Source organism: Pleurodeles waltl, chromosome 2_1 (assembly GCF_031143425.1).
Source record: "Pleurodeles waltl isolate 20211129_DDA chromosome 2_1, aPleWal1.hap1.20221129, whole genome shotgun sequence".
Classification (NCBI taxonomy): Eukaryota; Metazoa; Chordata; class Amphibia; order Caudata; family Salamandridae; genus Pleurodeles; species Pleurodeles waltl.
The window spans coordinates 301,509,277-301,523,079 of NC_090438.1; the positions used below are offsets into that span (position 1 = coordinate 301,509,277).

General features: G+C 40.6%; 1 protein-coding gene across 2 annotated transcripts in view; it reads right to left on the reverse strand.

Moving 5' to 3' along the window:
* Window positions 1-1,091: 1,091 nt before the first annotated feature.
* Window positions 1,092-13,803, reverse strand: part of STK26 (serine/threonine kinase 26) — a 173,642-nt gene continuing 160,930 nt past the window's right edge. For both annotated transcript variants that reach the window (XM_069212530.1, XM_069212529.1), the window contains exon 11: window positions 1,092-2,912. In XM_069212530.1, the coding sequence (XP_069068631.1) occupies window positions 2,888-2,912 (25 nt within the window). In that variant the 3' untranslated portion in view covers window positions 1,092-2,887. The remainder of the gene's footprint in view (window positions 2,913-13,803) is intronic.

Consider the following 13,803-nt stretch of genomic DNA (forward strand, 5'->3'; position numbering starts at 1 on the left):
TAGTAACTGGGCCTTCTACACCGACTACAAACTGGGTCTACTTAGTTTAACAAGATGCCTTTATGGAAGCCCTATATAGAAGGTTAGAGGGCACTGGAGTAGTACACTTGATGCCCTTCAGAAAAAGCAGGGTGATTTTGTGAGAAGGAATATCAGAGGAAAGCAAACTATGGAACTATGACTGAATTAACTTGGGTGAGAAGCTTCTACTCCCAGTTCTGCCTAATTTATAGCCCTTTAGGTGTTTTCCCATTTTTCCTGTTAGTGTCAAACCTCTGCTCTCTTTGCTTGGTGTTTCTTCCCCTGTATCTTAACTCTTCCATTGCTTCTTTCCATCCTCTTTCCAGTAGTCTTAGTTAATGTTCCCTTTATAATGTATCTGACTGTTTCTACAACTTCATTACTGTTGTCTCCCTTTCGCCATTCTCCATCACCCTTCTTGCCAGCATCATCCACATCCAATTCTCTTGGCCTCTTTTAACACCCTTTTCCGGTTTAAGTCTTTTTCACTTCATACTAGAAGCACCTCTTACAGTGCTTTCCTCCGACCTTCACCTATGTGATACTGAGGTAGAAAACAAGCACCTAAATTTGGAGCGGCATCATGGATTATACTGTATTGACAGGAAAAATGAGTTCTTGCCCGTTTCCACATCCAGTAAACCAATGTAATACAGCGGAATACTGATAAAAAAGGAATGTGATCCAAGGTGAAAAAAAAAAAAAAAAAAAAAACGCTCCATCACATCAGACAATTAGGCCCACTAACAGGCAGGCGGGTCATTTGGTGAAGGTAGCACTTTATAGACACCTGGTGCCTAAATGCTACCACACTAACATTGTGTCCCAAAAATCAAGAACTGAGTTACAGAAACAATTGGGTGAGTTGTCCTGAGTGATGAATATAGTCAAGAAGAAATGGACAAATAATGAAACATTTAAGTTTTGAGTCTTAAAATTGTAATCAATGTGTAAGCACACAAAATTCTATTTTGTCTTTTGCAGAAGCTAAATACATCTTAAATCGACTGGCATACTTGTTAACGGACTGCAAACAATTTTATAATTACATCAAACATGGATGGCAATAGGTATCAGAATTTAAATATTTATTCTTAAACCATTTAAAATCCCCCAAAACATTGAAATAAGCTTAATCTATAAACAGATTTACAAGAGAAACAACTACATAAGATATAGGAGCACTACAATTTGTGCCTGTGATAAGGTTATTTTATAAAGCTTCAGATCAACCTTATTTACAACCTTTGCTGCTTTTACACTTATAAAAATATGTTTTAATCCATAACATTGTCTTCAAAAACTATTTTCAGAACTATTTTACTCTCCGATATAAATTGTAATTGAGTTTGTTATATAGCAGATGATATTTTAAACAAACATTTCTTTAAAATTAAAACAAGTTAAAAGTAATTTTTACAGTGTAGGCACCGTTGAAAATAATTGTCCTTGGCATTTCTAACCACACCATTTTTCGCAAGTGTCCCGTTTATAAAAACACTGTAATGGCAAATTTTTACTAAAAATTCAGTACTCAACACCATTACTGTTTCAATATTTGGCAGATACATTTTAGAATATTTTAAAATGTCTTGTGCAAAAACAAAAATGTGTAGGTCTGAACTATAAAATAAACACACCCAGCCTTTATAAAAAAAAATTTACACCAACAATGCCAAAACTTTGAAGTACTGAAATACATTCCCAGCTCAAATTTTTAGCACAATATACATACTGGGATGAAAAATGATATTACTCATCTAGCAGTACCATAAATATATAATCAAAAGCAAGTTTACAGTCAATTTTTATGAAGGAAATAAAACATTGTCTTACTGCCCAGTGCTATTTTGGTGAAATAATATCTAGAAGTTATTTGCATAATGACTCATGAACATATATTTAATATACACTTTGACAAAATTAACAATGATGATGCTCTGTATCCAAAGGAATTACTTTCTAAATATTTTACAAGGTAAGTGACCACCAGTAGGAGTGGAATTGTGTTACTACTGTCTATTCTTACCTGCTTGCTTGGTGCTGGTCACACAATGCACAGTGTTAAAGCTTCCCTCAAGCATGTCATTTACACTAGTTAAATAATTACATTGAGTCTGTAACCCTCACCCATTATTGCCAAGAAGATCCAAAAATATTGCTTTAAATTTGCTAATCAAAAAGAAGGAAGTTGACACAACTTTGAAAACTCGATGTATATATAGTCCTACATCAAATTGCCCAATTTTACCTGCAAAACATTAAGATGCGTTGCCCTCATACAAGTATAAATCATTGAGCTGCCTAATGTTTTATCAACTGAATATTAAGTAATAGATATTCATGCAGGCATAAACGTTTAAGAAACATGCCTTGTTATTTTTATTGGACACTATGCATTGCTTTCTAAAATAATGACTTCATATTATGTTTATGGACACAACTTATTGATTCACAAAATATGAACAGAAACATATCAGCAATACAAAAGACCTGCACGTTCCATGAAGGTACTATGCAACAAAGATCACAGCAATGTACTGTACTTGTACACTTTACTAATATAGCCATTGTTACCCAAAAGCAAATCTACATGTTGACATTTCCAACTAAACAAAGGTGAAATGACCATATTAAAATTAAGCAGTCTTTACAAAATAATTTCCTGAAAATATAAAACCATTTACACCATCACACTATTGTTGAGCAGGTTTTTCGAAATTATCATCTTCCTCAAAGTCAACAATATGTTTGCAAAGATCCAAAAGGCACAAGGAGCTCAAGAGCTAAGCACTGCCAAGCTTGAAGTAGTTTTGGTGGGTTTCACTGGATCCATAAAAACAGTGGAGTACTTTGAGATCGGTAATTATGAAGAGTCGTTAACAGAAAATCTGGAACAAAGAATGATAGGGTTAGTATAAATAAGCGGCATAACTGACGTCAGGTTAACTTTTAGCAAAGGTATGCATGAGTACAGTCCATGTTTTATTTATTGAAAGTATCAAACTCACAACCTTAGGAGGCTCTGAGCTGCAGGGAGTGCAAAAGCCTTCAGTTGCTCAAAATCATTCTTGTCAGTACCCAGCTAAACCCAAGAAAACAGGCAGAGGACTGCAATTGTCAAATTGCCTGGAGGAAAATGACACTCCGGAGGAACAAACGGAGAAACATGCAATTCCTCCAGAAGCTCAGGCAAATTAACAAGCAAGTCTTTATAAAGGGGAATTCACACTAATCAATTTCAAAGCTTCAAAAATTAGGTTTTTCAGCATTTTTAGGCAGTAAATCCCTAGTTGGTACTACATAAAAGATAGAGTGCATGACACTGAAAAGCAAGAGGGCACTTAGGATCACAGCACAGATCTACAGCCTAGGTAATTGTTTTTCATTTTATTTGATAATAAATCAACATGCCAAGGTACAAATATTAAGCAATTGGAGGGAAAAGAAATAAGTGTTTCCCAAACTGTGGCTCGCGAAAGTCCAAGCAATAAATAAACATGCCTTTAAATTCTGTATTTATCATGCCACGTTTGCTCCCCTGCACAACAGAAGTCAAATGTCAGGCTAGATCTTCTGATAAAGCGCTAATTATTCTGTTAACATGGGAATTGGTGTTCAAAAACTCCTCTCACAGAGTCTGAGAAAGAAAGTAAAGTGAATTGTGGGACAATCTTGCTGGGATATAGAGTGCTAAAGCAAAGGAAAGGTTGTAACAAAACAAAATGTAAATACCTGTAAATGAACTGTACAGATTCAGCAGTTAGAAAAGACAAATGAAGCTCTTTTTTTTTATATAATTCTGAAGTGTGCTGGAAACAGATTTTAATAGGATTGAAACTAATCAAAACACTTAACTTGGTTTTGCACAAATGATAAATATTCACTAAAACCCAAATCCCAAACATCATTAATATGCTATATAGTTTTATCAGTAAAACTATGCAAATGTTGTACCCATTTCAATAGAAAACTTGCCCTCTGTAAATGTGTGGGTCACGGAGGTATGTCGTTCTAAAAAGTTGGTTTTAGTTCTAAAAAGTTTAGGAAGCATTGAAATAACAGATCATAGTCCTATATTGTCAGTCAAATAGTCTGCTGTCTTAAGACACCCCAATTCCAATATACTTTTAACCAATTACGTGTGCAACAGTAATATGCCACACTAGAATAATGTTGAGGATCCAGAAATGAGAAGGGTACCACAGTGAGGGTCACCCTTGTCCTTCCTACTGTTGCACCACACACAGCCCAATTAAAATAATATCAGTGATGCACAGACTCAACCGAATGCATTTGCTCCATCAAGTCTAGGGCAACATGTCAGTATACTTTTTTTCACAGGTCAATTTTTACACCAGTTTCATGGCTATCCTTTTAGTGAAAAGGATCGCAATTGTAGCCAGTCATGCACACCCGGAGGTATCTTCTTCACATATCCCAGCGATACAACCAACAGTTGTAAACTATTGTGCTATCAATCATGTCATTCATTGTCTCTACTACATTTGATTGGTTTGAGGTCATCAGTATATCCACTGTTCATCTGAAATGTAGGTCTATGTTAGAAATGGGGTCTCTAGTTGGCAGTCAGTTTACACCCTGTCCTAGTAGGGGTACTAACTCTAGTTAGGGTAAGCTAGAAACACAGCTCACATAACCCTTGCTTACCCCCTTTGTAGCTTGCCACAAGCAGTCAGGCTTATCTCAGAAGCAATGTGTAAAGCATTTGTACAAACACACAGTAACCCAGTTAAAACACCACAAAAGGACTCCACATCAGTTTAGAAAAATACAATATTTATCTAAATCAAACAAGACCGAAACAACAAAAATCCAACATACAAAAATAAAGTTATCACTTTTTAAAGGTTTAAAGGTCTTAATCCGGAGAAAACAATGGCTTTATTCTTGTAACACAGTATCTTGGGTGCGTCAAAAACAATTGACGATGTTGATTATTTTCACGCTGGACAGGCTATACGTGGATTCTTTTCCCGCTTGGCTGGTGACGCGTGCATTCTTTTCCTGCCTGGCTACCAATGAATCGATTCCTTACTGTGGTGCAGCGTCAGTGTAGAGAACTGACACCCAGGGATGATGCGTGGAAATCCAAACACACAGCAAAGATGAATCCACGTTGAGCAGGCGACGCGTCGATTTCACCGGCGCTGCATCAATTTTTCAGCCGCGGTGCAGGCAGTGTGTCGATTTTTCTGCCACCATGACCTCAGTGCGTGGACTCACTGAGGTTACCAGCTTCCACTTCTAAGGGCCCAGGGACTGGCAGATGAAGCTTTGATGTCCCTGAGGCTTCACAACAGGAGGCAAGCTCAGTTCAAGTCCTTGGAGAACCTCAGAAAGCAGGATGTAGAAAGCCAAGTCCAGTTCTGTCACTCTCAGGACAGAAGCAGCAGGCCAGCACAGCAAAGCAACAGGTAGATTGACAGTTCCTCCTACAGCATCCAGCTCTTTTTCCTGGCAGAACGTCCTCAGCCCAGAAGTGTTCTGAAGGTGTAGGGTCAGCAGTCCAATACTTATACTAATTTCTGCTTTTGAAGTAGGCAAACCTCAGTGCACAAGACCCTGCATTCCTTGCCCTGCTCCAGACACACTCTAGGGGGTTGGAGACTGTTTTGTGTGAGGGTAGGCCCAGCCCTTTCAAGTGCAGGTGTCATCTCCTCCCTCCCACTCTAGCCCAGGAAGACTCATTAGGCTATGCAGGACACTTCAGCTCCCTTTGTGTCACTGTCTAGAGTGAATTCACAAACAGCCCAACCGTCAGTCTGACCGAGACGTGTGTTCAGCAGTCAGGCAGAGGCACTGAACGGTTTAAGCAAGAAAATGCCCACTTTATAAAAGTGACATTTTCAAACTTACAATCTAAAAATCACCTTCACCAAATGATGCATTTCTAAATTGTGAGTTCAGAGATTCCAAACTCCATATCTCTGTCTCTCTATCTGCTTCCAATGGGAAACTGCACTTAAAAGATATTTCCAGACAATCTCCATTTTACCCTAAGGGAGAGATACGCCTTACAATAGTGAAACTCAAATTTAGCAGTATTTCACTATCAGGACATGTAAAACACCCCAATGCACGTCCTACCTTTTAAATGCACTGCACCCTGCTCAGGGTGCTGCCTCTGGTCTAACTTAGGGGTGACTGACATGTCATAAAAGGGAAGGTTTGGGCCTAGCAAGTGGGTACACTTGCCAGGTTGAACTGGCAGTTCATAACTGTACACACAGACAATGTAGTGACAGCTCGGAGACACATTTACATGGCTACTCTGGTGGGTGGCACAATCAGAGCTGCAGGCCCACTAGTAGCATTTGATTTACAGGTCCTGGGGCATACATAGAGGGAAATAATAGGGACTTACTAGTAAATCAGATGTGCCAATCATGGATAAGCAATCATAATCACAAATTGCACAGGGAGCACTTGCACTTTAGCACTGGTCAGCAGTGGTAAAGTGCCCAGAGTCCTAAAACCCACAAAAACAAAGTTCAGCACAGGATCATAAAAGGACGCCAGAAGCAACAAGCATTTACAATGCATCGGGTCTCGCGTTTGCTCGTGTTAGAGCCGATCGCGTTGTAAACTCCTAACCCGACTTTTCACCTATCGGGCAAAAGTGCATTTATGCACGTAACCCGAAAAAGTGAAATCAAGTAGGTAAAGCGCTCGACTTCTGCCAAGCGAGATCGGGCTCGTAAATTAGTTTAAAAAAAAGTCCACCAGCCCGATGGAAAACAGCGAGCCTCGCATGTTTTCTGTACTTGGTCGCTGCGCTCGAGGAGGGCTAGCCACCGGAAAAGGCATGACCTATGCGTGCCTTCGACTAATGAAAGCAAGCCGATTTAATTAGGGAAGCCCACGAACCAATAAAAAGCACTGACGTGAAGTTGACAGGGCTCGGAGCCCTTTTCTAAATACTAAAGAGTCTCCCTGCTATACGCATGCGCGAGCGCATGCAAAGCAGGCTCGACCCTAAGAAGTACAGGGGGAACCACGCCAAGAGCTGACAGGTCTAACAGTCTACTTCCCAAGCTAGCATAGCGTATGCTTCAATGCTCATGAAGTGTAGAACACATAGCAGACAGTCAAGAAACTCACCTTCCTAGCATCTGAAGACAGGATGACCTGGGCTAGTGGTGCAAAATCTCTAGGTGAGTCTGGGAATCTGAATAACAGTGTTTTTACCATACGACTCAACCTAGTATAAATTAAGAGATTGAGTAGGGACCACCGATTTCCAAACCTCAGAGTCTACTAGTGTTAAAACTCCCAGCATATATAAAGATCCAAATTCTCAAATAGCTAGCCTTGCCAGGGTTGACGTACAAGGCGTTCTGCAGTCAGGAGTAGAAGGTTTTGAGCTATTGGAATCACTGCAGAATATACAAGTGGAAATCCACCCGCTGGCTCAGTTTATCCCAGGCCCAGCAAATGGCTGCTCTGGTCTTTATTTCAGTTGGGTCCCGTGATCTGCTTCTTGGAAATAGATCTTTCAGTGGAATACCGCCTGCTGGTCATGCTCAGGTTTCAAATAAGACAGTAAGGCATCTGAGTGGTACTTGTGTCTAGAAAAATGGCATTGTGCTACAAAATAACAGTTTGGAGTAGGTACCCTCAAACCCCACCTGGTTATATGACAGTGTGAGCGTGTTCCAAATAATCCTAGGCCGTTTACCTGCCAAGACGTTTAAAGAGTAGACTTCACCAATTAGACAATAAACTGTTCACAAGAGGAATGGTAATATAAATAAAACAGTAAAGTAACTTCGGGAGTAACACCATTTTGATTATAATTACTTTACCTGCCAATGACAGTGAGGGTTTAATCCAGCGCTCTGTGTGGTTAAGCTATTAATGAAGGGGATCGAAAGACAGCATCTCGGTTTCTGTGAAATATTATGCCTAAATACTCAAGAATCCTTTGTTCACCCTTCTGGCATTCAAGAGCAGTCCTTATTGTACATTCTGTGAGGGGGAGTAGTTCTGACTATCCAATTAATGGTGAGCCCAGAGAGCCGCCAAATCTGAAAAATTCTTGAATTAAAGCCGAAAGATTCTATGCCGTCTTCAAAGAATGTTCCCCGCATACATCAAGAGCAGCAATCAGCCTTTATGAAAGAACAGGCTCCTATGCAAGTGTTTCTTCTGTATAGGGGGGTCTAGGCAAAGGGTCCACAACTAATATAAATAATAACTGTGACAATCGGCATTCCTGCTGGGTACCTCTTGTGATGATAAAGGGGTCTGATGTTAAACTGCTGGCATGTATCTTAATCAATGGTTGTGAGTAAAGGAGTTCTACCATCTTTACAAACCCTCTGGCATTCCTACTTTCCATCAGGTTGGCTACTCCAGAGAGTAAAACGCCTTCTGTGTCTAGTAGGGTTAGGGTGACTGCTGCCTCTAGGTCATGTGATACCTGATGATGTCAAAGCGAGGAAGGTTATTAATCACTGTGGATCTATGTGGCACAAGTCACCTGTACCATCAATAAAGCTAGTCAAGAGGCTTGAACCTTGGCGAGAAATTTGTTGCTAGGATGTGAAAGGGATAGAGGTCTACACAAAGTGCAAGCAGTGGAATTTTTCTCAGGCTTCAGTAATTACTGCCTTTTTTAGTGGCAGTACCCCAGTCTTAAATGATTCTGCATAGACCTAGAACAATTAGTTTTGTTTACATCCTTTCAAGCCATCATTGGCCGCTATTATCTGAGGAACTGCATAAGTGTCTTCAAGCCATATCACTGTAATTTCATCAAGGTATGCCTATAGCAAGTCTATAGATTCTGTCAAATGTGTAATGAAAAGTTATTGGTAATAGTGAGCTAGCTCCCCAGCTATATCTTTATTCATAATTGTATCTATCCTGTCAGGGAGTATTTTAATAATATGGTTCCATTGCAGAATTTCTTTCAGCAACCAGGCAAGGGTTCTGCCCGGTGTGTTCACATTCACCATATTACTGCACAACAGGATGTTTCACCTTCAAGCCATCTCTCTTTCTGCCAGCTCTCTGTTTTCCTGTATTAGCTGTTGCTGCCTGCAGAGTTATGCACTGATAGGTGAGGAATTTCACCCTCTGTTTTATGTCATTTTCCATACATGTCAGCTAAACGTGGCTATCACTTTGAATACAAGCTTGTTTGGATACTACGATACCATCTATATTTTCTTTGAACACGCCCCCCTAAGGTTGCACGTGTAGTGACTGACCCTTTGTTGTAGCTGTAATCACATTTATCTAGCGCTTACTGCCCTTGATGAGGCATTTACTTTACAGGAAGTAGCATGCTACTCCGGAAACCATGGTTAGTGGTTAATCCAGTGATTAAATGTTGGTCATTGTAATTAGTTGTGTGCTCACAAGAAAAAAATACCCTGCATGCATTTAATCAAGTTACTTTGTGATATATTATATTACTATAAGTTAGGTGTGATCATTAATGGGGCCTTTGTGGTTTAGATTGAATGGTTGGCGAGCTAGATAGGCTGGGGGAGATTCAGTAATGTTAAGGTTGCAGGGATACGGTTTTAAAGCACAGGAGGTTGTGATATAAGAAATGGGTTGTCAGTCTTTTGCAGAATTAGGGGTGTCAGCTTTTTGCAGTATTACAATAAGTGAATATAGCAGAGAGGCTTGAGACAGAGGAGGCTATACTTAAATAGAAAGCATACAGAGGTTGGAAGTAAGAAGAGGGTCACTCTGAAGAACGTAAAGAGAGGAATCAAGCCTAAACGAATCATGTGGAATTACAACAGGTTCAATCTTTTTTAATGTAGGGTTTGGGAGTATAGTGGAAGGTGGCTCTCTGAGACAGCAAGCAATCTTAGGATGTAAGCTATAGAAAGCTATCTGAGGATGTAAGCTGTAACAAGAAAACATTATGCATGGTGCTCTATATCTGAGGCAGACAGCTTAAAATATGTAAGTTTGAGAGTAAACATCACTTAAAATATTAAGAGTCTACCCTGCTGTGTGCCACCCTAGAACGGCCCTTTTAAACAGTCTGGAGAATGCCAACCTTGGTACAATGCAATAGTATAGTTTATAAATCATCTATGAATCACTTCCTGTATAAGTGTAAGGCCCTACTTAAGGTATTTAATAAAAGGCAGTTCTAGTCACGCCCCTTCTGAGCAGCTCTTTTCTTTTATCTTCTTGTGTTTCTCATCTTCCATGAACTGTATGTCCTTAGCTTGCTCCTCCTCTCTGGAATAACAAGGAAGTAAACCAGTGGTGGATTACCATTCTCTCTGCAAAGTATAATCTTTCCTCTAAAGTCTTCCCCTTGCATTGATTTTGGAAGAGAAAGTGGCAGACAGTACATGTATTCTAATAAAGCCTCCCATATTTCTCTGCAAACAAACAGGTCTATTAATGCCTTGCTGAGAAATCTCAAGGGTGGGCGACAGAACCCAGAAGATGGAATGGGCCATGCATAGTTTAATTGGGAAGTGATCGGACAGTGTGTGTGGTAGGTGGGTATTCCCTGTGATCCAGAGTAGCGCCTCTACGAAGCCCAATCAGTAATCAATGTGTGACTGTCAACTCAAGTTCATTCTTGTATGTCTGATGCAAAGCATCCACATAGCTGCATTGATTCATTAGGTCAGTACGTTTTGCAGTGAAAGCTTTTTAATTGAACACCTGAGCAGTCCACATTTAGATCAAGGATCATATTCAGATCCTCACCCCAGATTCTGTCTGTCCAAATGTGGTGAAGAGCGAAGAACTACATGAAGTCAGGTGTATCTGGATTTGGAGCACAAGAGTATGGCCATGCTTAGGTCCTCGATCATGCCATCCAACACAATACATCTGCCATTTGAGGCAGCATATTACTGGTAGACTTAAAAGTTTACTCTGATGGGGATGATAATACTTACTCTCCCTAGCATAGGAACTAAAAGAGAGGAAGAATGTGTTTCCCGACATTTTACAGTGAACCTGTGAGGGGCCTTTCAGGGTCAAATGAAATGATTGAGAGGCTGTATCCACTATGATGTTCTAAATAGGCTAGCACGTGTTTACTTGTGTGTCGGTTATTGAACCCTTTGATATTTTATGTCATCAATGTCAACTGTTTACTAATTTGAGTTATTAACGTATATGCAAACTAGTTTAATGTGGTCGAGGGGGATGGGACTGTTCCCTAAAACCACATCTGGCTGCCACACCAGAATCCTTCAATGGCATAAGGGTGCTGCCATATTAGATTTTCCTCTGGAATAGTGGGCTAGTTTGCAGTAAGGCAAGCGGGATAGGCTGCAAAAGTAAGAAGGGCTGTCCCTGGGAAGGATTATGTTACTTACCCTGTAAGCATCTATTTGTGGCATGTAGTTCTGTAGATTCATGTGCCCTGCATACTCCTGCAATCTAGTGTTGGGTTTTGCAAGTTGTTTTTCTTAGAAAAAGTCTTGAGTCACAAGGTCAAGTGGCTCCTCCTCTCTGGGATATTGAGCCTGGACATCAACTCCATTGTTGGATTGTTTTCCCACAGGTGGGTGAGAAAGGAGTGTAAGGTATGTGTACGAAAAGCGATCACCATGCTAAATGTAAATGTATAATGTAACTATAATGGTCAAAGGCGTTTGGCGAAGAGGGAGGGTGCATTTGAATCTACAGCACCACAAGCCACAAACGGATGCTTACTGGGTAGTAACAATCCGTTTGATGGCATGTGTGGCTGTAAATACACATGCTCTGCACAGACTGTAGCGCAATACCTCCTTAGAAGTAGTGGCTAGCCTGTGAGAGTTGCAGTAGTCTGAAAAGGGTTACGAATCATTGCCTTACCTACACTGGCTTGTTAGTGTGATAAAACATCCACACAGTAGTGCTTGGTGAAGGTGTGCGATGTAAACCATTTAGCTGCCTTACAGATTTCAGCTGCAGGAATATTTCCAAGAAAGGCCATAGTAGCTCTCTATTTATGAGTGGAGTGTGCTCTGGAAGAAACAGGTAAAGGTCTTTCGGCCTTAATGTAGCACGTTTCAATACATTTGACTATCCATCTGGTTATGCTTGATTTGGACATTGGGTTGTCTTTATGAGATGGAGAAAAGTCTACTAACAGTTTAGTTTTCCTGAAAATGTTATTTCTATCTATGTAGAACATGAGTGCTCTTTTTTGACATCTAGGTTATGAACAGCTCTTTCCGCAACGGAATCTGGGTGAGGGAAAACATAGGGGAGTTCAACTGATGAGATGAAAATGTGAAACTACCTTAGGTAGGAAATTAGGATTAGTACGCACAACCACTTTGTCTCTGTGTTGGAAAAAAGGTTCTAACGTTAAAGCTGGGAGCTCACTAACACGCTTGAGTGAGGTATTGAAAGAAAATAAAGCGAGCTTGAGTGTAGAGGCTCAAATGGGGGACCCATGAGTCTAGTGAGAACAATGTTAAGGTACCAGGAGGGTGCTGGAGGATCCGAGGCGGAATAACACGTTTGAGTTTGTCCATGAAAGCTTTGATGACTTGAATTGTGAATAGTGAGAGATGCTATCTATTTTAGAGATTGGCAGCCACTCCAGCGATGTGTAACCTTATGGAACTGAAAGCTAAATTTGCCTTCTTCAAGTGAAGCAGGTAGCAGACTATGGGGGTTATTCTAACTTTGGAGGAGTGTTAATCCGTCCCAAAAGTGACGGTAAAGTGACGGATATACCACCAGCCGTATTACGAGTTCCATAGGATATAATGGACTCGTAATACGGCTGGTGGTAAATCCGTCACTTTTCCGTCACTTTTGGGACGGATTAACACCTCCTCCAAAGTTAGAATAACCCCCTATGTCTTGCACTGTGGCTTTTACAGGATCAATATGTTTGGATTCATAGTGGCAAACAAAACGTTGCCATTTTGCTGCTTAAGAGGCTCCAGAGGTGGGTCTGCATGCTTTCTTGAGAATGTTCATGCATTCTTGTGTTAAGTCAAGGGAGCTAAACTATGACCTCAGAAGCCAAACTGCTAGGTTAAGAGTATTGGTGTCTGGGTGAATGATTTATCCTTGATTCTGAGTAAGACAGCCTGGCCTGTTGGGAGCTTCTCGTGAGATACCAGTGTTCCCCCTGTTTTTTGTTGATAATATATGGCTGTCATACTGTCTGTCTGAACTAGGACAATCTTGTGAGGCAGGTAACGAAGGAAAACTTTCAGTGCTAGGAAGCCCGCTTGAATCTCCAGGTAGTTGATGCATCGAGATTGATGTCTGGCATTCTGCTGCAGAGGACGCATGTGTAACCTTGCTTTGGGATCTATGGCAACAAGACGCCATCATTCCTAGTGGACACATGACTGCCCTTACTGTGAGTGTTTGGTTCACCTGGAACTGGGGCAGAGTTGTCTGGAATTTCTGAATATGAGCAAGATTGGGGGTAGGCTAATCCTAACTGTGTGTTTAAGAATGTCCCAAGTAAGGTTGAAGGAGGAGACTTGGGCACACTGAAAGTAAACACTAGTCTATGAAGTAGGATCACTGTTTGGCATTGCTGGTATGTGTTGGTGTTGATGAGCCAATCATCCAGGTAGGGTAATATGTGGACATTTGGTCTTCGTAGGTGTGTGCTACAACAACTGACAGGCATTTTGTGAATACTCAAGGTGAAGTAGTCACCCCGAATGGAAGAACTTTGAACTGATAATGTTTGCCTGCTATGACAAACGTTAAGTATTTGCGGTGAACAGGGTGTACTGGTATGTGGGAATAGGTGTCCTTTTAGGCCTAGTGTTGCCATAAAGTAGCCTTGTTGAA